Source organism: Xyrauchen texanus, chromosome 9 (genome assembly GCF_025860055.1).
Source record: "Xyrauchen texanus isolate HMW12.3.18 chromosome 9, RBS_HiC_50CHRs, whole genome shotgun sequence".
In the NCBI taxonomy this organism is placed as follows: Eukaryota; Metazoa; Chordata; class Actinopteri; order Cypriniformes; family Catostomidae; genus Xyrauchen; species Xyrauchen texanus.
This window is the reverse complement of record NC_068284.1, coordinates 35,960,743-35,986,265: the sequence shown is the minus strand read 5'-3', so window position 1 is coordinate 35,986,265 and position 25,523 is coordinate 35,960,743. Positions and strand designations below refer to the sequence as shown.

Here is a 25,523-nt window from a genome sequence, read left to right as displayed (position 1 = left end):
TGGAAATGCCTTGTTAATGAGAGAGGTCAACAGAAAATGGCCAGACTAATTCGAACTGACAAAGTCTACAGTAACTCAGATAACCACCCTGTACAATTGTGGTGAGAAGAATAGCAGCTCAGAGTGCCATTACGAAATGCGGGTTGGCACTGTTTTGGCAGCACGAGGGGGAACTATACAATATTAGGCAGGAGGTTTTAATGTTGTGTCTGATTGGTGTATATCAGGAGCTGAAGGAATTTCTGGTACTACAACAAAAGTAACCTTGTGTTAGGTTGTAGGCTTCCTTTTAATAGTCTAAATCTTGTTTCTTCTCAAACAGTTGCAACTTCTGCACAAATATAATCTGATAGTTTAATACAGCAAGTAGACAGCTTAAGAAGTGTACCCTCTTAACTTTACAGCATCCGTAGTGCTGAATTTGTGGATTGGTGGGAACTTTCACTGTGTCCTAAAACTGGTCCTGAGGTACAGATATCCTGTACCATTTTCCATCTGCTGCTGCTTCTCCTATTCAGCTAAAACTGTATGTCTGAGGTACAGCAGCTGGAGCAAGGAGTCACTGAGCGCACAAAGCATATGCCTATGAAGAAAAGGGGTATAGATGTAATCTCTGGAGAGTTTCAGCACACCTATCTCTCAGGTATCTACTACTACTTGCTGAGATTTATTGTTAATACTCTGAGAGTCAGACTGGAGACAAGTGAGGAATGACTAGATCAACTAAGGAGAAAAGGTAACAATTTTCTTTTTGTCCTTATTTCACTTGTCATATTTATGGACTAAAAGACTTAAATTAGAAAACACCTACAGTATACAGTAGGTAGATAAAAAAATATATATATTTTTTAAAAAATTATTTTTATTTTTTTGTAGTATGATGTTGAATGGTGATACTGTACAGTGATTTTTAATTCTACTTAGAAAAATATGTAGTGGCATTTTTCTGCCTCAATTGGAATTGCAGGAAACACAGACACAGGAGGTTACGTTGGTTTACAAAAAAAGTATATGTGAATGCTGGGAGAGCTTAAAACCCAACCACTGGTATGTGTTCTTATGAGTCATTCAACCTGTGATGTTTCATTCATCTGAGAATGTTGGTGTGATAAGCCTGTGTTAATTGTTGCCAACTGTTACAGGCATCTTCACAGCACCTATCACAGGGATCTATCTATTCTGTTTTGCTGGGATACACCACTCAACCAAGCAGATGGGTCTATTGCTCTTTAAAAATGTACAATATATGGTAGCAGCAGTAAATCATGCTTTTGGTGACCAATATGAAATGGCATCTAATTCTATCTCTTTGATTCTGGAAGACGGAGATCATGTCTACATGTGTCTCAGGAAGAATGCATGGGTCCATGATAATAACAATAACTTCCCTACTTTTGCTAGCCACATACTTTTTCTTCTTTAACAACCTTATCAAGCTTTATATAAACTATAAAGTGGGCCTACAAAATACTTATGGTTCTATAGAAAGTTAATATTAAATAGGATTCAAAACCAGCTTCTATAAATCATCAACTGAATGTTTGTGGATATTCTTTTAACTTTAGAGAAAGTGTCAACTGCTGGCAGGGTTATTATAGTTTTTAATTTTCAAATCAGTTTTTATTTTAAATAGTTTTCAGATTTGATATAAATTTCAGTTTAGTTTTAGTTAGTTTCATTAATGATTTTGTTAGTTTTAGTTGATTTTTTTATTTTGTAAACACATTTCTATTTCGTTTTTATATATTTTAGTTTCAGTTTTATTAATTATACTTTTCAGAGTTAACAGAACACTTCCAGAGTGTAGACCAAAGCAACACGTTTACATTTAAGCTTGGCAAACTTACACAATACACTTAAAGCAAAACTAAATATTTGCACAGTTTACTTCGACTCAGCATACTTGTGCATAATAACAATAACATTATGGTCTGAGATGCAACAAAGCCACAAAGAACCAAACAAAAGCAAATCAAAGGTATAAAAGTTGAATTTGAGTTCATTTGAACTTTTCATACATTTATGTTAAACATTAAATCTTGATAAATTATTGAGACTCACTGTATGGGACGTGCTCTGTCACTTTGTATATTTATGTTTACATTTACTGCATACAATGATACATGTCTTCTATAATCTTGAAATCCATGGTCATCTATTAAATATATCAGTCCCTCCAGGATTTTGCAACTGCAAGAATTCTAGCAAATTCAACCAATCTCTGCATTATTTGTGGTATTTGCCATGTTTTATCATTTCCGTAAAAAAACAAATTTTAACCTGAGGGAATCCCATCGTTTTTCTCCATGTTTGACTGCAGCAAAATAAATGCTTGAAAAGCCTGAAGCAGCCGCAACATATCCATACGCACAGCTGCCATTTGTATCATCTCCATATTAACAGTATAAGCGTCTCAGCGTCTTCACGCTGTGTGTTCACTATCAAAATCCATGTCTACATTTTCATGGGACCGCAGACAGCAAAGCTAGTGTTTAATCATCAACCTGAGTGATGCAAATGAGACACAAACCCCGCGTTTATACACAGAATCCCAAACATTCACTCAAAGTACCCATTAGTTGTGTAGAAAAATGTGATTACAATAAATCTAAATCTAAAATCTAAAAATGACAATTCATGCTGGTTACTTTGTTGAAAATAAATGTTTATAAATGTTTATCACTGATCACATACATACACTGGCAGCCAAAAGTTTGGAATAATGCACAGATTTTGCTATTATGAAAAACAATTGGTACTTTTATTCACCAAAGTGGCATTCAGCTGATCACAATGTATAGTCAGGACAATTACAACTTCTTAAACTACATATAGATATATCTGCACTGCACTAGAGACTTTACTTGAGACTTGATGGTTAAGACTTGAGACTTGCTTGTGACTTGAACCTGTGTGACTTGATCCCACCTCTGCTGTAATGTACACCTTTGTATGAAATCTTCATTTTTGTATCAATTTCAAGCATTGTTCAGCCTTCATTCCTCAAAACAATGATTGACTGAAGAGTCAATTTCAGCTCTGTTTGATATAATGGCAAGTGATTTTCTTGAACCAAATTAGCAATTTAGCATTATTCATCAAGGATAAGGTGTTTGAGTGATGGCTGCTGGAAATGGGGCCTGTCTAGATTTGATAAAAATTTATTTTTTCAAATAGTGATGGTGCTGTTTTTTTTAATGTCAGTAATGTCCTCACTATACTTTGTGATCAGTTTAATGCTACTTTGGTGAATTAAAGGTGCAGTATGTAAGATGCAGAAACCCTTGATATTATTGACACCTGTGGCCGTTAAGTGAACTGCAGCCAGCTGCCTGTTGCTCGTGACCGTGCGCACACACTACATAGGGACACAAGCATCGACCAAATCAAAGAGACTGAACGTCACCGGCATCATGCTGACAGATGAGGCAGTATAATTAAAATGACACAGTTATGATTGTTTTACTAGACACTTTGAGACAGCATATTATATTTGACTCTCCAGTGCTGGAACAGGGCTATAGGTCAAATGCCCTGCCGATGTTCACTCAAGTTTTCACTTGACCACGATAACATTCCCAGTTAGCCAGACAGGATTCAGTAGATTATTTATTTATTTTACTTACTCTGAGTTTGTGTAGGAGTCAGTGTTGTGCTGGGAGCCAGATGTTTGCTGGATTCCATCTCTAAGATAATATTACCTAGTGTTGCAGACTGTCTGTTGATGCTGTTGATTAGTGGAAGCAATGAGGCAAGGTTCTCGGGAGCACACATAAACGTCACATCCTTTGGATTTTCCCAAGAAAAGCGACCCCCTCCCTTCCCATGAATATCAGTCTACAGGCTTTAATAGGCAACCTAGGAATTCCAGGAAGGGCTAATTTTTTTAAGTTGCGTTACAAGCTGTTCACACATTGGAAAATAAAAGGCGAATATTACATGAAAAATGTGACCAATTTCCTTCCGAAACAGCAAAACCTGTACATTATTCCAAACTTTTGGCCACCAGTGTACACTTATGCAACATATATTTAAAAATAACATTTTTGGAAATACTTGTGGAATTTAAATTTGTACATAAATTCTTAAATATATTAACTCTAAATGTATTTGTTTGTATGGTCATAAATCAGACAATGTAATAATTGCAACAGGCATAATTATTGAATCCTCATTTGTGTTTTTAGTTAGCAGATATATTGCATATCTACTTTAACCTCAAGTTTTCTTGCTTTTTCTGGGGCAGAAAATGTTAATAAAAAATTATTAAGGGTCTTCCAATATCCACAATTCACCTAAATGTATGTTTTGTGTGTGTGAGAAAAAGATTCTTTCTTTGTTTTGTTTGCCTGCTAACAGCATAAAATATTAACATGTAATTGCATTTACAATGTAATTAACAAAATTACAGAGGTGTATAGTTATGATTTGTGAGTTTTCACTGCAAAACAACCACCAACACAAATTGCATAACATTTTTTGAGAAAAGTCGCAGCAAATTCAGTTATTTAGGGCCGCAAAACTCAGGAAAAAGTGACGCGAAATCCTGGTGGGACTGAATATAGTTATCCATTAAACCAGGACGCCAGAGGCCGCTGTAGTGCAGAAATAATCCAAATACCAACATGAAGAAAAAGTGTGTACTGCATTTTCTTCATTATGTTATGCATTCTGCTTCGTTCTATGAATGGAATCCACATGAAATCAGTAAAAAAAAAGCTGTTATAACAACTCGTTGATGATTGAAATTAAGATATTAGATGTGTAATTTCAATATTTGTAATGTGCGCCAATGCTAACGTTAGCGCCTTCGCCACAGTAGGACCTGAAATATTTATAGAAGATCGTGAAAAAAATGTTTTGCTTGTTTTTAAATAAAGACTTCCTACCAGCCATAATTCGTGTCCGAGCCGTCTTCATTTGTCTTTGAGTATCAGTTAATCTCATTAGCATTACATGCCACAACGCCACCTGCAGGTGTTCACCTAAACAGCCCAATAATGTTTTTAATGTTCATTTATTTTAAAATATGTATTTTATTTCAGTTTACGAAAATTATTTTTAATCAATAGTTTAGTTTCAGTTTACGAAATAAACTGAGGAAAAATAGTTGTCAATTTAGAATAATTTCGAAGTGACACTAAAGTAATGCACACCTGGGGCACGTTCAAGTTCAAAACGGTGCGTAACGTTTTGCTACGGTTTCCGGGTTGAACGTCATGTTTCCTGGAAACGGCGTGCACCGGTGTGCAACGGGGTTTGAGATGCGTTTTCTCTTGTTTGGTGGGTGTGTCAGAACTGCAGTCCAATCAGCAGCAACATGTATATAAAGCACGCGGAATTAAAGTGAACTCACACAATGGGTTCAAATAAAGTATTTTACAAATGTGTTCGATGCAGCTCGGTTTACGGATCAACTGAGGATATTAGAAGACATGTTTGTCGTAAGTTTTATTGTAAAATATAGGATATCAACATAATGATGTAGTTGTTTAGGCTATATTTTTAGCTTCATTGCAAGTGTATGACATTTGGTATAGAAATAAACAATGGTAATTAAGTGCTTTTCCTAAAAATGAGAGAAAATACAGGGTATTAAAACAGTATGAACTACAAATCAAGTCAGTATGTGAGGCTAAATAGATGTTTTAGTCTGAATTAGGTAAGATGTGTGCTTCCATTTCAGTTTCCACAAATCCCTTCACTCGATTGGGAAGTTCTCTCGTGTTCTGGGCGGCAAGTGCAGTAACTGTAACATCGGGCATATTTTGCAGTATTAAACACATATTTATATCGACTTCATCAGGCTCCGAAAATTCTTCACAAAGAACACAAAGAATGGCCTTCTCAGCTGCCATAGTTGCAACTCTTGCGTCATCAGAACAGTGCGTTCAACGCATCACCGTTTCTGTTTAAAAAACGTTGTGAAACGTTTTGTCGGCGCTGAACGCAGCCTTGGGCTATAAAAATCTCACTGTTCTTGTGATGTCATAGTGTAAATGCTGTTTAATGTTGGCTTAAAACATGAAACCTTTGCTACATATTTATTGGATCTTTGACTTTTGGCCTTTTGATATTGTTATCTGTCTGAATGTGTGCCCTGTTTCGTACATGAAAAGATATACTTTATTTTATTTATTTTTTTAAATCATGCAGGTCACGTGAGTTAAACTCACAATCAGCTGAGGCTCAGCTAATCATGACTTCTACCAATACAATTTATACACTTATTAGAGTGGTCCTATGCAAGTCCTCCATTTATTAATTTCCTTAGCTGCCTTTCCATTGTATGGATGCAAGCTGCACTTAATACTCTCCTTGTGAAGGAAGAATTTTGAGAAGTGACAGTTTCTGCAGTTAATGTAATTTTGCTTGCAATCAAATCTGACCAAGTTGTTGCAAAGAGAAGACAAAGAATAAGCATTTTTCTACCAATTTCCACCAATTTAATTTATAGAAGGGCAGTGGTGGCTCAGAGGTTAAGGCTCTGGGTTACTGACTAGAAGGTCAGGGGTTCAAGCCCCAACACCACCAAGACACCCCTGTAGGGTTGCCACCTATGTCTGATAAAAAACCTGGACAAATCAATGACCCGGCCACCGCTTTGCTCACAAGTGAAAATGTCCATTAGACTCAGAAGACACAATTGGTCGTTGTGCAGTAAGATTGTGCATAGTCGTGAATATTTTAAACATCTCAAGTATTCTCACTTATCTTAACTTATAGCTTACCTGGTTGCTTAGATACTGTGCTTGTGCTTGCTTTTGCTTTGCTAAAGAAATAAGTAGAGGGATGACATTAGATTTGCATTTACCATACCTTAGCCACATCTATAGCCACTTTTATTTAGTATGTCTCAATCAGACATTGGAATAACAAAATCATACATAAATGGGCCTTAGCTTACCTAGTCTTCCATCTATACTTGGCGTTTCCCTTTGCTGCAGCTATCAGTGGTTTCTGTTCTTCAATGAATGTCTTGAATTCAGTGCATGACAATTTGAAATTCAATCTGACCTGAAGCTCAGACTTCACCATTGCAACTGACAGTCTGTTTCTTTTATCGGACCAAACATCCTCCATATGACTGAACACTCTTTCTGCATAGGCATTACTGACTGGTATGGAAAAAACAAAAGCAACTACTTTCAACAGCTCAGTGGATTCAGTTGCCTTGCTAAAAAAATTATTTGTTTTAGCATGGTCATCCAAAGCAGTTTTGCCTTCATGTTTAACCAGAATTTTAACTGAGCATACGGAGCAGGTAGCATAAAGTGGGTCGCCTGGTGTTGGCTTTAGCCATGTGGAGTAATTGTCATTTTTCAACCAGTCATTATTAAAGTATGTTGAATGTTTCATTTTCTTTTTTACTGGCATGTCCGTCTTTGTGAACACACTGTCATCTTTGTCTTCCGTCTCGCCACCCATGTTAACGCTAACGAACGACGTTGACGTACAATCTTCTTCACACTGCTTCTCAAATTGCCGCCTGTAGTAACTGGCTAGCTGCCAAGAAGACAGACACGCTAGATGACGTAGCCTACGTCACGTCACACGTCCCAGAGCCAATGATAGCGGATTCTACACACAAGAGACACGGACCACTCTGTGCACAACGCATAGGCTATTTCAAGTGGAGAGAAAATAGATAGTTGAATATACATATTCACGTAGCCTTTCGAAAACCGGGACATTTAGTGTCCCGGGAGAGTGGATAAATTTCCCGGGACAGGTTATTAAAAAGGACAATCCCGGTAAAACCGGGACAGGTGGCAACACTACACCCCTGTTGGGCCCTTGAGCAAGGCCTTTGAACCTATCTGCTCCAGGGGTGCCATATCATGGCTGACCCTGCACTCTGACCCCAGCTTAGCTGGGATATGTGAAAAAGAAATAATTTCACCATGTATATGCAGAAATGCAATGGAGTGGTGGTGGTGTAGTGGTCTAAACCACATAACTGGTAAACTGATAATTAGAAGGTCGCTGGTTCTATCCCCACAGCCACCACCATTGTGTCCTTGAGCAAGGCAATTAACTCCAGGTAGCTCTGGGGGGATTGCCCCTGTAATAAGGGCTCTGTAAGTCACTTTAGATAAAAGTGTCTGGCAAATGCATAAAATGTAATGCCAACAATGGTGTGTGTGTGTGTGTGTGTGTGTGTGTGTGTGTGTGTGTGTGTGTGTGTGTGTGTGTGTGTGTGTGTGTGTGTGTGTGTGTGTATGTGTGTTGACTCACCCCTTCATTTCTGAGTGTGTGTTTAGCATTGTGACTGATGTATTTAGATTTTTTTGACAAACGTAAAAACAACAAAAAGCTCTGACTTTCTGTGTGAGTGTGTGTGTAAGTGGGCTTGTATGTTTTGCACTGAGGATGTTTTAGAGTCTCACCCTGTAATTTCTGTCTGTTTTTTCTGCATTGTGGCTGATTTATTGAGTGTATTTGACAGATAAAAAAAAATGCTCTATTTATTTATTTTTTTGGTGTTTCCCATTCATTTTCAATGGTCAGTAAATTTTGACCGCGAATTCCAAAGGTGTCATTTTTTGGGGGATTTTTACGACCACTTAGTTAACGTATGTATGACAGGTATGTTTAGATGGCAAATGGAGGAAATGTCCCTAAGTCTTGTTCTGCTCAGATGAAGGAACCATTTTTCCGTAGTACTGACTGAGAAGACTGAACCCTTTCAAGATTGCTGGTTCCACTTTAAGCTCTGGCAAAATTTCAGCAGACGTGATTGTTTATTTTGGATTCTTAAATTAAAAGTTAAAGTTTAAAATTATTTGAATATTGTTTGACATACAGTACCTGTAGGTGTGCAGTAGTTACTGTGTTTTGCCTTTGGAAGGCAATAAAGATCCATAAGTATCATCAAGTGTTATTGTGCCATTGTAAAAGCTCATGCTCGAAAATCCTATTAACCTAAGAGACAATGATGTGATTTAAATTGACGTTATTATAATTAATACATTTAAAACGAATGATGGCAATATCCCAACTCTGTTTGCCATTATTAATACAAAGAAAAGTGTTATTATTTTCTGGTATATTATGACTATAGGGCTGTCCAAAGCCATGCTACATATTCTTAAATAAATGCAGACTGGACCTCTCTGAACATGTTAAAACTGAGGATGTTTCACCTTCCTCACAAATTAGAAATAATTGTAACAGTTTTAGGACATATAACAAACCCAATGTATTGCATTTGAACAAGAAAGAGACACTTTCACTCATTCTAAGGAAAGACTTTATTGGTCAATGTACAGAAAGTGCTGCAGTGACCATCAAAGAAGTTAAACAAAACCCTTTACAAAACAAAAGAAGAGAAACATATACAAAAGAATAGTCTTTAATGATTTTACAGGGTTGATCTCTTTGAAAGTTCCTTTTTTGTTGAACCTGTTGTATAACACACATGGTAAAAAGGACTAGCGAAATATAGGAAAGGTCTGAAAGGAGGACAGGGGATGGGATGTCTCACAATGCTGACATCACAAGCACAGATCTAGAGTTTATGACTAATGGAATGAAAAGTCCTAACCACAGCAAAAGACATTACATATAACTCAATGCACATGTTCAAAAATGCACATCTCCTGACTATACAAGTCAGATTGGGGGGGGGAACCTAAGTGTAATCTATAGTAGCTCTGTCATAACTTGAACCCCTCCATAGAAAAAAAAACCCGTCCTATTTTCTCATTTTGTGAAATGGCACACTTTTCACAAATAATTTTAGATATTTTTATCTGTTCTTTCTTACTTTTCTACTTACATTAATTACATTGTTCTTACATTACTTTTCTTGATAGAGTTAACTGAACTGTATATTGCTGGGTGCTGGTAAAGACCTTTACAAAATTCCAAAATATCCCCAGGCTAAAATCTTTTAAACAACTTCTATTTTCTTTCATTATATCTTTATATTTTTAAAGTGCCTTTTTATATAGAGCATTAAAAGAACACTGCAAAAAAATAAAATAAAAATAATAATAATACAAATTCAACAGTATTTTTTTCTAGGTTTCCAATTAAAATGTCTAAACATCCAATAAGCAAGATACAATTAATTTGAGAAGCAAAATTTTGCACAAAAAAAAAAGAATTATAATTTGATTACAAAGTAATACATTACTGTAATCTAATTAATTTTAAAGTAAAAATGTAGTGCAATATATTTATCAGATTACAGTTACTGGCATTCAATTAAGGTAATAACGTATAATTACATTAGTTTGAAATAATTTCTAAACTAATATTATTTATGATTATTACATTTAAAATATGACGTCATTTGCATTTCTGTTACAGTTAAAATGTGTGCAACTGAACAAGGAGGAAATATAAACATTATTTTGAATTTGTTGAGCAGAAAGACAAAAACATTTCTGTAAAAAGTTTTAGAAAGTAACTTTAAAGTAATTAGCAATGTGATTACTTTTGAATTAAGTATTTAGTAAAGTAATGTTATTACTAATAATTTAAGAGAATTTTTTTTAAATTTTTTTGTGGATTACCAATACTATACCTCACTAAATTTTGTCTGATTAAAAAAAAAAAAACAGGAACAAAGATGTGTAGAAGAATATCTCAGCTCTGTCGGTCCATACAATGCAAGTGAATGGTGACCAAAATTTGAAGCACCAAAAAGCACAGAAAGGCAGCAGAAAAGTAATCCATGAGACACCAGTGGTTTAATCCATGTCTTTCCAAGTGATCCAATACATTTTGGGTGAGAACAGACCAAAGTGTAACTGATTTTTTACTTTACATCTTGCCATTGCAGTCTCTAGGCACGATCATGATTTCAAGCTCGATTACACATTCAGAAGTTTAATTGAGCTTGAAATTATGATTGCCAAATAGACTGCAGTTGTAAAGATTTATAGTAAAAATTGAGTTACATTTTGGTCTGTTCTCACAGATTAAAAATGGATTAAACCAACGGAGTCTAGTATGGATTACCTTTATGCTGCCTTTTATGTGCGTTTTTGAGCTTCAAAGTTTTGGTCACTATTCACTTGCTGAGGATTTATATTGGCTTCTGCAGAAGAATGTCATACACATCTTGGATGGCATGAGGGTGAGTAAATGATAAGAGAATTTACATTTTTGGATGAACTATGAACCATTTCTTATCTTACACAATTTTGCTTCTCTAGTAAAATATCTTGTTTTAATTATGTTTAGATTAGTATTATTATTATTATTATTATTATTAAAACATTTTTTGCAGTGAAATCTTTTGCTAGTTTTTCTATTTGAGGTAAAATGGAGAACCTATCCACAGTTGAAGTGAGGAGGACAACATGAACGTTAAAAGAGAGAGATCAACACAGATAGAGAGAGGAGGAAGAACCCTTCCTCCTCAGCAAGTGTAGACACAAGCAGACTGTGTGAAGGATGCAGGAGGACGTGAGGAGTCTGAGTCACCATTCAACTACTCTACAGTTCCCTATTTACAGAAGTCAGGCATATAAAAATGTACAGACACTCTTCCTCCTTACCACTAAGGACCAAAACAGAGAGAAAAAAGAGAAAACTGTAACTATTAAAAAGTGTTTTAAATGTCATCTCATTACGATATAATTTTTGCTTAAAGAGAACTGCTTCAATCAAAATCTCTCTATGGATCTAAAATAAACACATTTGCTAGATTTCAAATGAAGAAAATATCATTATTATGTATATATTTTCATTGCAAAAAAAAAAAAACGACTTTCAGGTTTTTACTATTGCACATCAGTGCAATATTAGGAGTTACTCTGAAGATAACAGACATAAAGGGTGAAGGCATAGCCACACGCTGTCAAATATTACTGTTTAGTACTTCTGAAAGGGAAAACAACTTCCTGATGTTAAAATATATTCTGATGAAAAGAGACAAAAAAACAGGGATTTAAAAGAAGTCATCCAAGAGATGTTGTTTAAAATGTTCACAATTAACTGCATTGTGTTGTGTTGGTTTTATATTGGCTTTTTGTGGACCTACTAATAAAACACTGTAGATTAAACCTACAGAAATACACAGAGGTTTTGCAATGCCAAATATTGACCATCAGAGGGAGCCATAGTATTAGAGATGCTTATTTTGGGCGTTGGAACAAAATCAGGGTTTCTCGTTGCAACGACTGATGAGTGACAGCTTTTCAGGCAATTATTTCTGGCTTCTGTAAGTGTGAGAGGGCATTAAATGCATTTTTGCATGTGTGTATGTGCGTATGTGCATGAACAAGTCTATGTCTGCATGTGAATGCTTGCTTGTGTGAATGTGTACGTGTGTGAGAAGCTGTCTGTGTGTGTGTGTTTGTGTTTTAATAGGGCAACGTAGAGGGGTCCCACTCCAGTTTTCCCTTCACTTTCACCTTCTGAATGTCAGTCTCTTCCTCTTCATCGCTGTCCTCGGATTCAGCACTAGAGAGATCTCCAGCCAGTTCATCATCATTATCGTCTTCTTCGTCTTCATCTTCCTCTGGCTCCTCCTCCCTAACCTCCTCAGCAATCGGTGTCCCATCAATGCTCTGCAATCAATAACACAATCATTATATTTTTGTTCTTCAAAATATCACAATAAATGGGTAAATGTATAAAAGACTCTAAAATCACAGGTTTCTATCTCTTTTTTCCTTGTACCTGACATTTACTTTGATGTCGATAACCACAGAAAATGATTTTGACTTGTCCCTCAGTTTGTGAAAACAAACAAAATATGATTACAGCAATACAGTTATAACGAAACCCTTGGTGTAACCGTCCTTAAAGGGTTAGTTCACCCAAAAATGATTAATCATTAACTTTTATGTCATTTTAAACCTGTATTACTTACTTTCTTCTGTGGAACACAAGAGGAGAAATTGTGATTTTAGTTTTTTTGTTTTTTGTTTTTGGAACGAAAGATTATCCAAATGACTGTTTATAATGAGTGAACTCCACCCACTATCAGATATCTATACAGATCAAATAAATTTTTTTTACTGAATACTGAATGTAAGTGCTTCAACAAAAATATGACCAACACATTTCAGTTTGTAAACCCTCTGGTACACTTGCCCTAAAGGGTTTTGCTTCCATTGTATGTAGGAAATCAACCATTCACACATTTTTCTTTAGGGGACTATTTAAAATCATTTTTTGAGGTAATCGATAGGATGCCACATGCCGATAGAAGTTGTTTTTATCCCCTAATATTCAGCGCCATCCTTTATGCACCAGTCAGCCACAACATTAAAACCACCTGCCTAATATTGTATAGGTCCTCTTGGTGCTGCCAAAACAACTCCAACCCGCATCTCAGAATAGCATTCTGAGATGTTATTCTTCACACCACAATTGTACAGAGCGGTTATCTGAGTTCCCATACATTTTGTCAGTTCAAACCAGTCCAGCCAGTCTCTGTTGACCTCTCTCATCATCAAGGCATTTCTGTCCACAGAACTGCCACTCACTGGATGTTTTTTGTTTTTGCCACCATTCGGAGAAATTTATACAGACTGTTGTGTGTGAAAATCCCAGGAGATCGGCCGTTACAGTAATGCTCAAACCAGCCCGTCTGGCACCAACAATAATACCATGGTTCAAATCACTGAGATCAATTTTTTCCCCAATTCTGATGGTTGATGTGAACATTAACTGAAGCTGCTGACCCGTATCTGCATGATTTTATGCACTGGAATGCTGCCAACATGATTGGCTGATTAGATAATTTCATGGATGATTGTTTGTTCAAGACAGGGATTTTCACACACAACAGTCTCTAGAATTTACTCAGAATGGTGCCAAAAAAACAAAAAACATCCAATGAGTGGTTCATCCAGTACTGTGGATGGAAATACCTTGTTGATGCTAGACTGGTTTGAACTGACAAAGTCTACAGTAACTGAGATAACTGCTTTGTACAATTGTGGTGAGAAGAATTGCATCTCAGAATGCTGTTCTGAGATGCGGGTTGGCACTGTTTTGGCGGCACAAAGGGGACCTACACAAAATTAGGCAGATCAGTGTAGCCTATATTTATTAGCTCTGTGGCTCAGTATGGTCTTTAAAGGAATATTTCACCCAAAAATGTGAATGATCTTGGATTTAACATGGATTTAACCACCAGAGTCATATGGATTACTTTTATGTTTCCTTTGTGTGCTTTTTGGAGTTATTCTTCTCAAAATCGTAGTTTGTGTTCAGCAGAAGAAAGTCATACGCATCTGGAATGGCATGAGTGTGAGTAAATAATGAGCGAATTTGCAATTTTGGATGAACTATTCCTTGAACAATCAGGCATGCACTGACCTCCATGGGATTTACTGTGATATTAAGATTGGAGTTGTCCCAGTCCATCTCTGGGTCCTTTCTTCCCTCCTCATCCTCTTTCGAACCATCCTGATGGGTGGTTTGGATACGGTAGATGCCCAAAACTACAATGACCACCAGTGCGGCGATGCATATTACGATTACCACTGTTGCAGCGGGAGGGGTTCCTAATGACACATATAAAAGACATGCTTAGTGTTACATTATGCTCTGTCAAACAGCTAAACTGTGATAGAGTGAATGCATTATGTATACAGACATGCTATAAGGTAAATCTTTAAAACAGTTGAAAATAACTGATATACTGTTTGCACACCTGTGACAGCACATCAATTGGAATCAACTGTATAAGATGCAAGATACTACAAACCATTATCTTAAACAGTCTAAAGTTACGTTACTCAACATTATTAGCTGGCAGAAGATTGTTTATTGTGATTATTACTAATAATAACAAATGTAATCACATATTGATCACAGGGACTTACAGAAATGTTGCCATAGTAAAGGGAATTTTTAGGCACTCTGCTTCGCCCCTTACAGTGGTAAAATCACTGTAATGCAAAACCTGGAGTGGCTTATTGTTTTAGTCTCTATATACAGCAATTATACTTATATATTCTTATATACATATTCATCCATACAAAAAATCAATACAATCCTCTATTATTTCTCTAGACCCTTTCTCAAGCACATCTGTTCTATTTTTAATTGCTGGTGTATGTAAACATGTACTAGATGGACATCTTTGACCGTGCTTTGGACTATGTATGTGCATTTTCTTCGGCTCATATCAGTGTAGATTGTAGGTTTTTCAGCTCATATCAGGGTGGACTGCTTGTGAACCAGTCATAATAAAATGCATGATCTACAAATTAACTGTTATTGAAGGATGGGGCAGTTAAAAACCCTTGGACCTAATCAAACATGTAAAACATTTCACAAGAAAAAGAGATGTGGTTGAGATGAACAGTTTAATATATTTAGATGCAATGTGATGGATGTGCATTATGTGTAGGGTAGCCAGATGTCACATTTTTCCCGAGACTTTTTCTAGTGTCCCAATTTATTCTGAAACAAAAAAAAACTTGTTCCTCTATCGTCTATGCTGCTTTCTCAGTCACGTGAGTATTCTAATCAAAGGTAGCCAAGGATATGGCTTGTAAAAAAAAATCAAACCGTGTTATTTGAAGTACATGATTGAGTTAAACTATCCAATCACAATCCTATATTAATAGACATCCTGTTAGTGAACTGATTGAAGAGTCAATCTGAAATAGCACACAGGTTAAATTGCTGCTGGAAAAATGTCAAGGAAGCGTGCATGTACATTTAATCTTCAAAAAGAGTTTACATTTCTAAAACAGAGAGTCATAGACAGAGCCTAGTAAAGTGAGATTTGTGGAGTTTACTTTTCCATTGTCCACGGAGGCCGCACCACCATCAAGCAGTATGTTCATACAAAAAAGCATGTGAATGCTGCTAATAGTAAATAAAACCTTATTACAAAGTGTTACACAAAAAGAGAAACATGGCAAAAAGCAAATGTCTATTTTGCTACAAAACACAAACACATTTGGCTCTCTTTAACACATAAAAGTGTCACAAGAACACTGTTGAGTGACGACCTAAAACTATCAGTTAATCTTATTTTTTAAACGATTTGCACACACTACTTGAGGGCGAGAGGACATTCGGTGGAGAGGATGTTTGATAATTTCCTCAAATCGCTTGTGACATAAAAAAACAGCAATGTAGTATGTGTTGCTACTTTTAGTTATTACTCCATTGGATAGAGAGGTCTCTAGACTCTATGGTTAAGGTGAAGCTTATGTAGAGGTGAGCTGTGTTGACAGAGGTAGACAGTTTTGCACAGTTCACTTAAAGAACAGTGTCATTTACTAAAACCTTGAAGTCAGCAAGAGTACTACTGAGAGTATAAGGTCACAGTGCCACCTGCTGTTTTTCCATGTCTCTCCTAAAGCAGTGTTTCTCTCCTCCTGTCATTCCTCTCTCTCACTTTCTTCAGTCCAGGTAGCAGAATGCTACATCTCGCTCCAGTCAGCTGTGCTCTGTCTGTCCTTAGGGAGATCACCGGTGCCCCTGGTGTGTGCGCGTGAGCTGGTAGACTAAGTGTAATTTCCCAAGTTCCTTCAAAACCAACAATACAGTCTCAAGAGCCTGCCATCCACTCAGACCAGTGTGTTTATGTATGTGTGAGTATCTCTGTATTTTTGCAATTGCTTGCAGATCGGTCGATAAAGCTGAATTCTCTTGTGATGTTGTTTTGTGTTATATGTATTGCCCTCTTTAATAGCCTCTGGCTTTTCAAATGATTGAGAACATGTTACAAGCAAAAACACTTTTTTTAATTAAAATGTTGAATCAAAAAATAGATGATAAGAGATTGCACACCAAATAATTTGTATTTTAGTTTCAAGAAAATAATATTCCATGGTCATATGGGGTAAATATACTGCATCAGCAAGATTTGACACACATCCTTAAAGGGATAGTTCAACCAAAAATTACAATTCTCTCATCATGTCACGCAGAGATGTAGGCAGAAAAAAGCCTCAGTAACCACTCTCTGTCATTGCAACCCTTTTGCATACAATAAAAGTGGATGGTGGCTGAGGGCATAAATATTTAAATATGTATGCCTTAAATATTCTTAAAAATTATTTAGTGTTCCACAGATGAAAGACAGACATAAGGGAATACAATTTTTTCTGTGTGAACTATCCCTTTAAGACTTTGATGTGATTGTAGGGGGTGCCTAGAACCATTTTTAATTTGTATAAATTATCTGACTAGTATATTATACCAAAGACATATTTGTTTCTTTTGACATATGAGGTTTCCCATAAAAAGAAAATGCCACAGAATTGATGTTATCGCCAAAGAAATTGAGTAAGTGGTGGTTAACACAGGTCATGTGTTATTGAACAATTAAATGAGTCAACTGATATTAGTAGTGAATCATACTTGGCTACAAACTGATAGCTGCAAAGACATTTATGAAATCAACAAGCATGTTTATGTTGTCCTGACAAAACAAACATACAGTACAATTATTGTACAAACGTGGTTTCGTTTTTTTTTTTTCAAAAATCCCTACACCGGCAGTCATCAATTAGCAGACGTCCAGGTCTGGACCCCGGATTGGTTGAGAAGGATATAGCTGCATGCCGATCTCCAAAAAGGGGCGGGAGCTCCAAAGGAAAACTTTTATTGAATACTCCTGCTCTAAACTGAGACCAAACTTTTTAACACTAACTCCTCCTAGAGCTTTCAAGATACATCAGACCACTCTTGTTCTTGAATAGTGTGCTATGTCTTTTCGAACTGATCAGACTTATGTTTTTTCACATGGGCGATCAAAAATCACATAGACTTACACTGACAGAATGTTCAAACGGGTCAACAGAATGTTCACATTCAAATTTCAATAGTACATTTTTTTATGTAAACAAACCAACAAAAACCTTTTAATCTGCTTTAAGTTGCTCGCTCTCTCTCTCTCTCTCTCTCTCTCTTTGTTTGACAGTTTATCTCAGGGGTGTCCAAAAGTTCTCTACTGGGGGTCAGATGCAAAAAGAAATAAGGTTGTGGGCCGCATCATTGTAATAATAATAATAATAATAAAAAAAGCTAGATGCAACTAAATTGCCACTATTGCAACATCTTTTATTGCATGCTTGATATTATGAAAGTTTTGATAAAATTTTGTGTTAATAAAGGATATCTCTCTCATCATGAAAGCTTGTAATAGAACAGTGATGCAGGATCATAAATTTAGTGGGGGGGCCAAAAATGCCCCAAAAAGTGATGATAAAAGCCCTAAAGTTTAAAATGTGGGGGCAAAAAATTGCCTGTTTTTTTTTATTTTTTATACCATCTGATATACCATCATTATATTCTACTTTAAGAGTAGCATTACACATTATGACATAAAATATGTTTTGAATAAAATAAATGACGGTACATTTTTAAATATTTAGAAAAATGCCCTCATAAACATAAACAACATGCCCTTAAAATTAAATCAAATGGGCAGTTATTGGCACCTTTATGGAAAAGTTAATTTCTGACGATGCATTAATGTAACAAAGAATTCTACTGGGTGAGATCTTGTTCCTTTTATTGCCCTTGAAATCAGAATAAGTTATATTTTCTGCTATGATGTGTTTTAAGGAATTAATTTGTAATTATTAGTAAATTAATCATAGTTTCTGTTCTGTTGTTACTTGTGTTACATTTACGATTTTAATTTAATCAAAATGATTGTGCTCCCTTTTAATAGGATGATATGCAAATGCGAGCTGAGCACATGCAGTAAAGAAAGAGATGCATGAGTGTTTTAAGTGCTCTCTCTCTCTTCTGTCCTTACTCTCAAATGGCGCTGGGAAGTCAATAGTGGGCCAGATTCTGTTCTATTTCTAAAATCTCTTGTGGGCTGTCATTTGGAAATCCCTGGTTTATCTAGTGTATCTGACTAACTTTTTAGCTTACTAGATGGCAATTTGTCTTACTGTAATATATATAAACATCAAACTTCTAAAGCCAACATCAAAGTTTGTCTTAACCAAATTTATCTATGTCATTTTCTGTATGTTTTGTTTCATTTAGTCTGTTCTGCAAGTCACTTAATGGTAAACCCTTAAGTAAGGGCATGTAAGGAGAGTTTAAATGTTTAAATGAACTCTTTTCCATTGAGCACACACTGAAGATGTTTAAATTATGATTGAAGTTGAGTCATATTAAGAGGTTAAAAGCCATTGCATTACAAGAAATCAGAGCTGACTTTACCTGAGATGTGGTCAGAATTGACAGTATGTACCACCAGTGGATGATGCACAGGTCTCATGTACTGGGATTGGATAGCCATGTGATTGAGATGCTCCACGGCCTCTGAGCTGTGTATAAATCCGATCTAAGGGGGCGGGACAAACGAGAATGAAAGTTTAAACATGATATTGGAATGAGATTAGTTCTAATGAGCTTGAAAACCATTGATACCTGAGACACTTAACAAAGCTTATAAGTGAATGTGGTAAGATCTGAAACTGATGCACAGCTAGATCAGCCTAAAACAGCCGGTCCAACAGGTCTGCTACACTGCCCTCTACCATCTGGAGCAGCGGAAAGGGAACTATGTGTGGATGCTATTTGTGGATTACAGCTCTGCACTTAACACCATTGTCCAATCACACCTCTGTAAAAAGCTCCAGAACCTGGGGCTGAACTCCTCTATCTGCCACTGGATCCAGGACTTCCTGACCGGATGCCCCTAGATGGTCAGGATGCAAAACTACACCTCCTCCACGCTCAACCTCAGCACTGGAGCCCCCCAGGGCTGTGTCCTCAGCCCCCTGCTTTACTCCCTCCACCAATGACTGCTCGACCAAACACAGCTCCAAAAAGGTGGTGAAGTTTGCTAATGACACAGTGGTGGTAGGCCTCATCACTAACAATGATGAGAAGGCCTATTTAGAGGAAGTGGATGTCCTCTCTACATGATGTTGTAATACCAATCTCTCCCTGAATGTCACCAAGACCAAGAATATTTTTATTTACTATGGGAGGAAGCAGCCCCCTGATTAACAACTATAGGGTAAGCAGCTTCAAATACCTTGGGGTCGACATCACAGAAGACTTCTCCAGGACAACACACACAAACAGCTTGGTGACAAGGGTGCAACAATATCTCTGCCACCTACAACGCTTGGCCAGGATCAAGGTCTCCCATAGGGTGCTGAGGGGTTTCTACACTGGGGCTGTGGAGAATCAGGGAGCATCACCGCCTGGTTCGGAGGCACCACAGTCCAGGATCAGAAGGTGCTGTCCAGAGTGGTGAGGACAGCAGAGAAGGCCATCAGGACTTCTCTCCCCTGAATCACAGACACCTACACCCAGCGAAGCAGGACAAGGGCCAGGAGAATTATCAAAGACTTTCACCACCCCGGATACAGACTGTTATCTATGCTCCCATCAGAGAAGCGCTACTGGATAATGAGGACCAACACAGAGAGACTCAGGAGGAGTGTTTATCCTCAGGCTATACGGCTACTGAACGAGGACACTTGAGAGAATCTGTATATTCCTGCTTCGCACAGACACACATACACAAAAAAGTTTGCACTAAAATTTTAATTAACTAAACATTTTGCACAATGTATAGTTATGTGTACTCTGGACAGTTCGGTTTATTTGACATATTTTCAACTCTATATTTTTTATTCACATTATATTTCTTTATAGTCTACTATATTTTATAATATTTGTATTATTATGTGGGTGTAAGTCCTTAGTTCGTCGCTGGTTCTGTTTGTTGTTGCACTGTGGGATGAGGAAAAACCTTTCACTATATTACATCACTGAATCCAGTTGCCAGTCGATTACTACTCAAACATCAATATCAGATTTAACCACCCCTAAACATTATGTCTAACAAAAAAAAAAAGTGGTGTTTCATGGTCTGATTCAGTTTAAGTGGGCAGTTCTTGGCCAGAATAAGCTGCAGTGAGGACCAGACGTTATGCCTTCTAGTCAAAAGTCTGGCATTGTGAGACTAGTGCACAGCTAACTTTTAAGTACAAAAGAGTCCAAAATTACAAAAAGCAGATGGAGTGCAATTGAAAGGTAGGATAAAATGAATAGATGGCAAAATGAAATAGAAGCACTGATTCGTACGAGAGCCGAATCTGACCTCCAAGTTGAACTCATTGCTTGTGTAGCGTCCATTCAGTTCAGAGCAAGTGAGCCGGAACCTTCTCTCGGACAGACTGCCAGGCTTCCAGTTACAGTACCTCACCTGCCTGATGGCCTGTTCATAATGCGCCATGGAGTCCACACCTGAGACCGAAGACAGACTCGTGTCAGAAAGTTTACATCTATTCAGACAAGAGCTTTGGTGTATTGAAAGGCATTCCAAATATGTGTCCTTGGGGACCAGCAGAGGTCTTTGTCCTTCTCTAATTAATGTAACGTACACTCTTAAACCACTTTAAATACGGTTGAGGTGATTTGAATTTTCTCCAAAAAGTTAAACATCTAACGATATAGGGAGAGATCTGTTAAAAAACTAAGCAGGATCTGGGTCTAAATATTCAACTAAATATTCTTTATCTTATTTTTGGAAAAAATCAGGCAAAGTGGTAAGTCACTATCAGTGGGCGTAATTAATTGGAATAGTCATCTTTAAAGGAATAGTTTGCCCAAATATTCTGACTTACTTATGTCATACCAAACTGGTATGATATTCTTTCTTATGTGGAACACAAAAGAAGATGTTTTAATATATATCCTGGTCTGTCTTTTAAATTCCATGGCAGTTGTTAACCGTTCATTTACACTCGGTTTCTCTCAAAATACTATCTAATGTCATCAAAGCACTTTGACTAAAAGTTGTGCTGTAGCTGGGCAGTTAATTCAGGATGGACATTTAATCATTAATCTTACATTTTATACAACTTATCTCTCTCTCCCCCCTCTTCATTTTCTGTTTTAGGCATTAAATCTCTTTAACTCTCATCCTCCAAAATGTTAATCAGCCAATAGACTGTGGCTATCTGCTTTGTTATAGCAATCATGAATCCGTGTTCATGATTCACGTCAGTGCAAGCACCACTTTGAACTCCACATGAAAAGCACTTGCTGACAAAACATCTCATTTTGCATTTTGGTGATAGTTAAGACTAGACATACTTCTGTGGTAATTAAAATGTGCCTCATTTAGGCTGAAAAATACTACACTCTTAAAATGGCATATGTAGATATTAAATGAATTGCAGCCTTCATCAGCCAAATAACAATAGACAATGCATCTGTTTGCACTTCTGCAGTTAAATAAGAATGCAAATTCTAAGACTTTAGTCATTAATCTTACAGTTAATACAATATATTTTTTGTTTAAACATTGGCTCCTAGCACTTAGTTTACTCATTTTAATTCTTGGCTTGTACAACACATAAATAACTAATATTAGCTTTATATTCATGCTGTTTAGCCAGAGGGGAACTGGCCCCCACAGTGATCCTGGTTTCCCCCAAGGTTATTTTTCTCCTTTAACCAACATCTTGTGGAGTTTTGTGTTTCTTTCCACAGTCGCCTTAAACTTACTCACTGGGGGTCTAAATATAAATATAATTATTTTCTATTATTTATTTTAAGGCACAATTTACAATTATGTCTTCTTTTTTGAATGCACTATTATGACTCGAAGAAATTACTATATTATAGTTTTTCAGTTGAAACATAATTTTCTGTAAAGCTGCATTGAAATGATGTGTGTTGTGAAAAGTGCTTTACATATAGAAATGACTTGACTTGACTACTATCACAAGTTCCATCTAGGATTTTTTTGTACAACAAATAATGTTAAAAGCTCCTTTCCCCATCACTTTATCATTGATATTAATCACTGCCCTAACTATTAACATTAAAATACTCAGAAACATTAATCGCATGTGCTAATGAATATTTTGAATCTGATGCACATATTGAAAATAGTGTAAGTCACTATCAAAAGAAATAGTATTGAAAGGACGAACCAGGATATTAATTAAAACATCTCATTTTGTTCTGCATAAGAAAGAAAGTCAGACAGGTTCGAACAATATGAGGGGGAGTACATTATGACAGAATTTTCATTGATTGGGTAAACTATCACTTTAAGTCTTTAAATAAAGTAAATGTCATGTTACATCAGTTAAACAACTACAGAAAAATGAATTATCTAGAGCCAAAATATGTTCTACATGGAGCATTAATTTTAATACGAAGCAGCTGGAAGATGGAAAGCTTTGAAAAGCTGTGAATAAACAACATATGAGAGCCTTGAGTCAATGAGGAGTATAAACAATATTATGAGAAAACAGGTCAACAGATGGCTTGTACAATTGATATGAAACATATGGTTGACATCTACCATAGATGGAGATGCCAGAGGTAGAGTTGGTGGCATCCAGATGTTTGCCCAAGAGAGAGCTGTGGTGGATCTCTAGACTCTCATTCTCTGGGTTCAGTTCCTCTCCAATCACAAGCACATCACAATAATCCAGGTTATGCATCAACTCCAGAACACCAGGTCTCCGGGCTACACACAAAAAACACCCACACACTGTTACACAGGCACAGATACGCAGTGGCAAATATATGACCTCCTGCCATATCTGCACATAGCCATTGATTGTGTATGAATTTAATTTAGATGATTTATTGTTTCACTACCCTGTCTCTGTATTCGATAAAAGATGCTAGACACTTTTGTTGAACTTCAAATAAAAAGGACACCAATAAAAACCAATTGACTCAGGGTAAGTGTTATAACCAGCTGACCAACATAAGGCATTTATAATCCTGAAAGTAAGTAATAGACTAAACCATTATAAATAAACACAGTGTGGGGAAATCCATAGGAGTAAAATTCTGTAAATATACACTATCATTCTGACGTGTACACTACAGGCAAAATGTGCAAATGTGGCACCTCTGAAATGAATGAATGCATAAGTGTGGGATTATGTTAATTTATGAGCTGGGAAAGAGAGTCATCTATCACCTATGCTGAGGGTGGTGTCGGTCTTGGTGATGGTACTAATGATGCGTATGTCCTTGAACAGGGCAACCCCACCAGGGGTTTGGAGCTGAGCCGCAGGCCAAACCAGCTGCTCCAACCCAGCAATGGTGATCCGAGGTTCGCTGGGCGGCAGCACCATCACCATAGCCTTGATATCTGGAATGGAGATGCATGTGTCTTCACCGAAACATCTGCAGGGTGAGAAATGAAGGAAGAACAGTCTAAGGAAATGTGAGATTTATTAAGGATAACAAGGAAGGTAAAGAAATTGCAACTTAGGGCCTTCAGGTGAGATGAAAAAATATATATATATTTTAAATTGTACTTTCGACTTGGTCACATTCAAAGCTGCAATTTATAAAATAATCATAAAAAACCAACAGTTAGGCTATTAAACTGAAGTGGCCACAAAAAGCATTTGGAAACTTAAAACAAACTTAAAAATGCATTAATTCCATTGCATTTCCATTGCATTTATTTTCATATATTTCACTTAAAATGTGGGTTATTTGACAAAAATGTAAGTTAGTTCTGAGAAAAGCCATAGCATCATATATTTGCAAATGTCACTTGGTTTTAAAAAAAAATTCTAATTAAAAAAGTGTCCAAGAAGTTTTTGGGCCACTGTATATTACTATGCAGAACGATTGTTTATTGTAATTTATATAACTATTGATAAATACACAGGTAATAATTAATTTAACATTAAGAAACTGATTATTCCAGGGTTTTGAAGAAAGAGGCTTTCTGAAACGCCATGTAAATGAGTTTCCTTATGCTGTTTAAGGGATTAAGTGAAAGCAGGTTTAACGAACCTATGTCAATGTAAGTGTCCATGTAAACACATAAGTGCCATTCTTACAGGGTTTTGAAGAGTGTGCAAGTTTGTGAACAGACCAGATAACAAACATCATAGGATGAAGTCCAACAACAAGTCAAAACAGTGGAAAGAATTAAACATTTCTAGAAATACAGTGGGAAAACCACATACACTATAAGCTATACCCATTTATACACCTCAGTGTAACATATCAACTGTCCCTCACGTTTGCGTATATGCACTTGTACATTGGGGGAATCCCGAAGTTTTACGTAAGAGGAAAATCCTATTAATGAAGAGTATCCTGTTGCAGGTCGCAAAATAAAGCAAAGCAACAAAGTATAAAATAGCCAAGTATTCATCAGATGACATGTTTGTTATTTACACAATTTAAGTGAGGAAATTACGTTGCTGTGAAGAAAAATTGGGAGCATTTGTATATAGAAGAAGATATTAGATAGATTCATCTAATCCATTAATCCAGTATATTGGGAATTTCTCTGCTTGAGCTGTGTGAGTTAAACGTGCTAACATTGCTTTAAAACGGGGTACCTCATTCAAACGCATCCTATAAATAGATGAGTTTAATCACTATATCCACAACATATATGTAATATAAAAACTTACACCTGTACAGTGAAGCGAATAAACAGGTGAATTTTAAATAAATGACACACTAATCAATATAATAGTAATTTGCATAACTTGCGTTCTAAATATGCCGTTTCCGTAAGAAACAGGCTACACGCAATGTAATAACCTATAACAGAAAATGAATAAGTCTCTAAAACATGAAGAATTCAGAGTACA

At 36.5% G+C, this 25,523-nt stretch overlaps 1 protein-coding gene across 1 annotated transcript in view; it reads right to left on the bottom strand.

Annotated features, from left to right (window-relative positions):
- Positions 1-10,307: 10,307 nt before the first annotated feature.
- LOC127648605 (calsyntenin-2-like) overlaps positions 10,308-25,523 on the bottom strand; it is a 366,638-nt gene continuing 351,422 nt past the window's right edge. Inside the window, exons 12-17 of the mRNA XM_052133275.1 lie at positions 23,876-24,084; positions 23,243-23,410; positions 21,023-21,168; positions 19,123-19,246; positions 14,290-14,477; positions 10,308-12,527 (exon numbers count right to left, since the gene is read on the bottom strand). Of these exons, the coding sequence (XP_051989235.1) occupies positions 12,321-12,527; positions 14,290-14,477; positions 19,123-19,246; positions 21,023-21,168; positions 23,243-23,410; positions 23,876-24,084 (1,042 nt within the window). The 3' untranslated portion in view covers positions 10,308-12,320. The remainder of the gene's footprint in view (positions 12,528-14,289; positions 14,478-19,122; positions 19,247-21,022; positions 21,169-23,242; positions 23,411-23,875; positions 24,085-25,523) is intronic.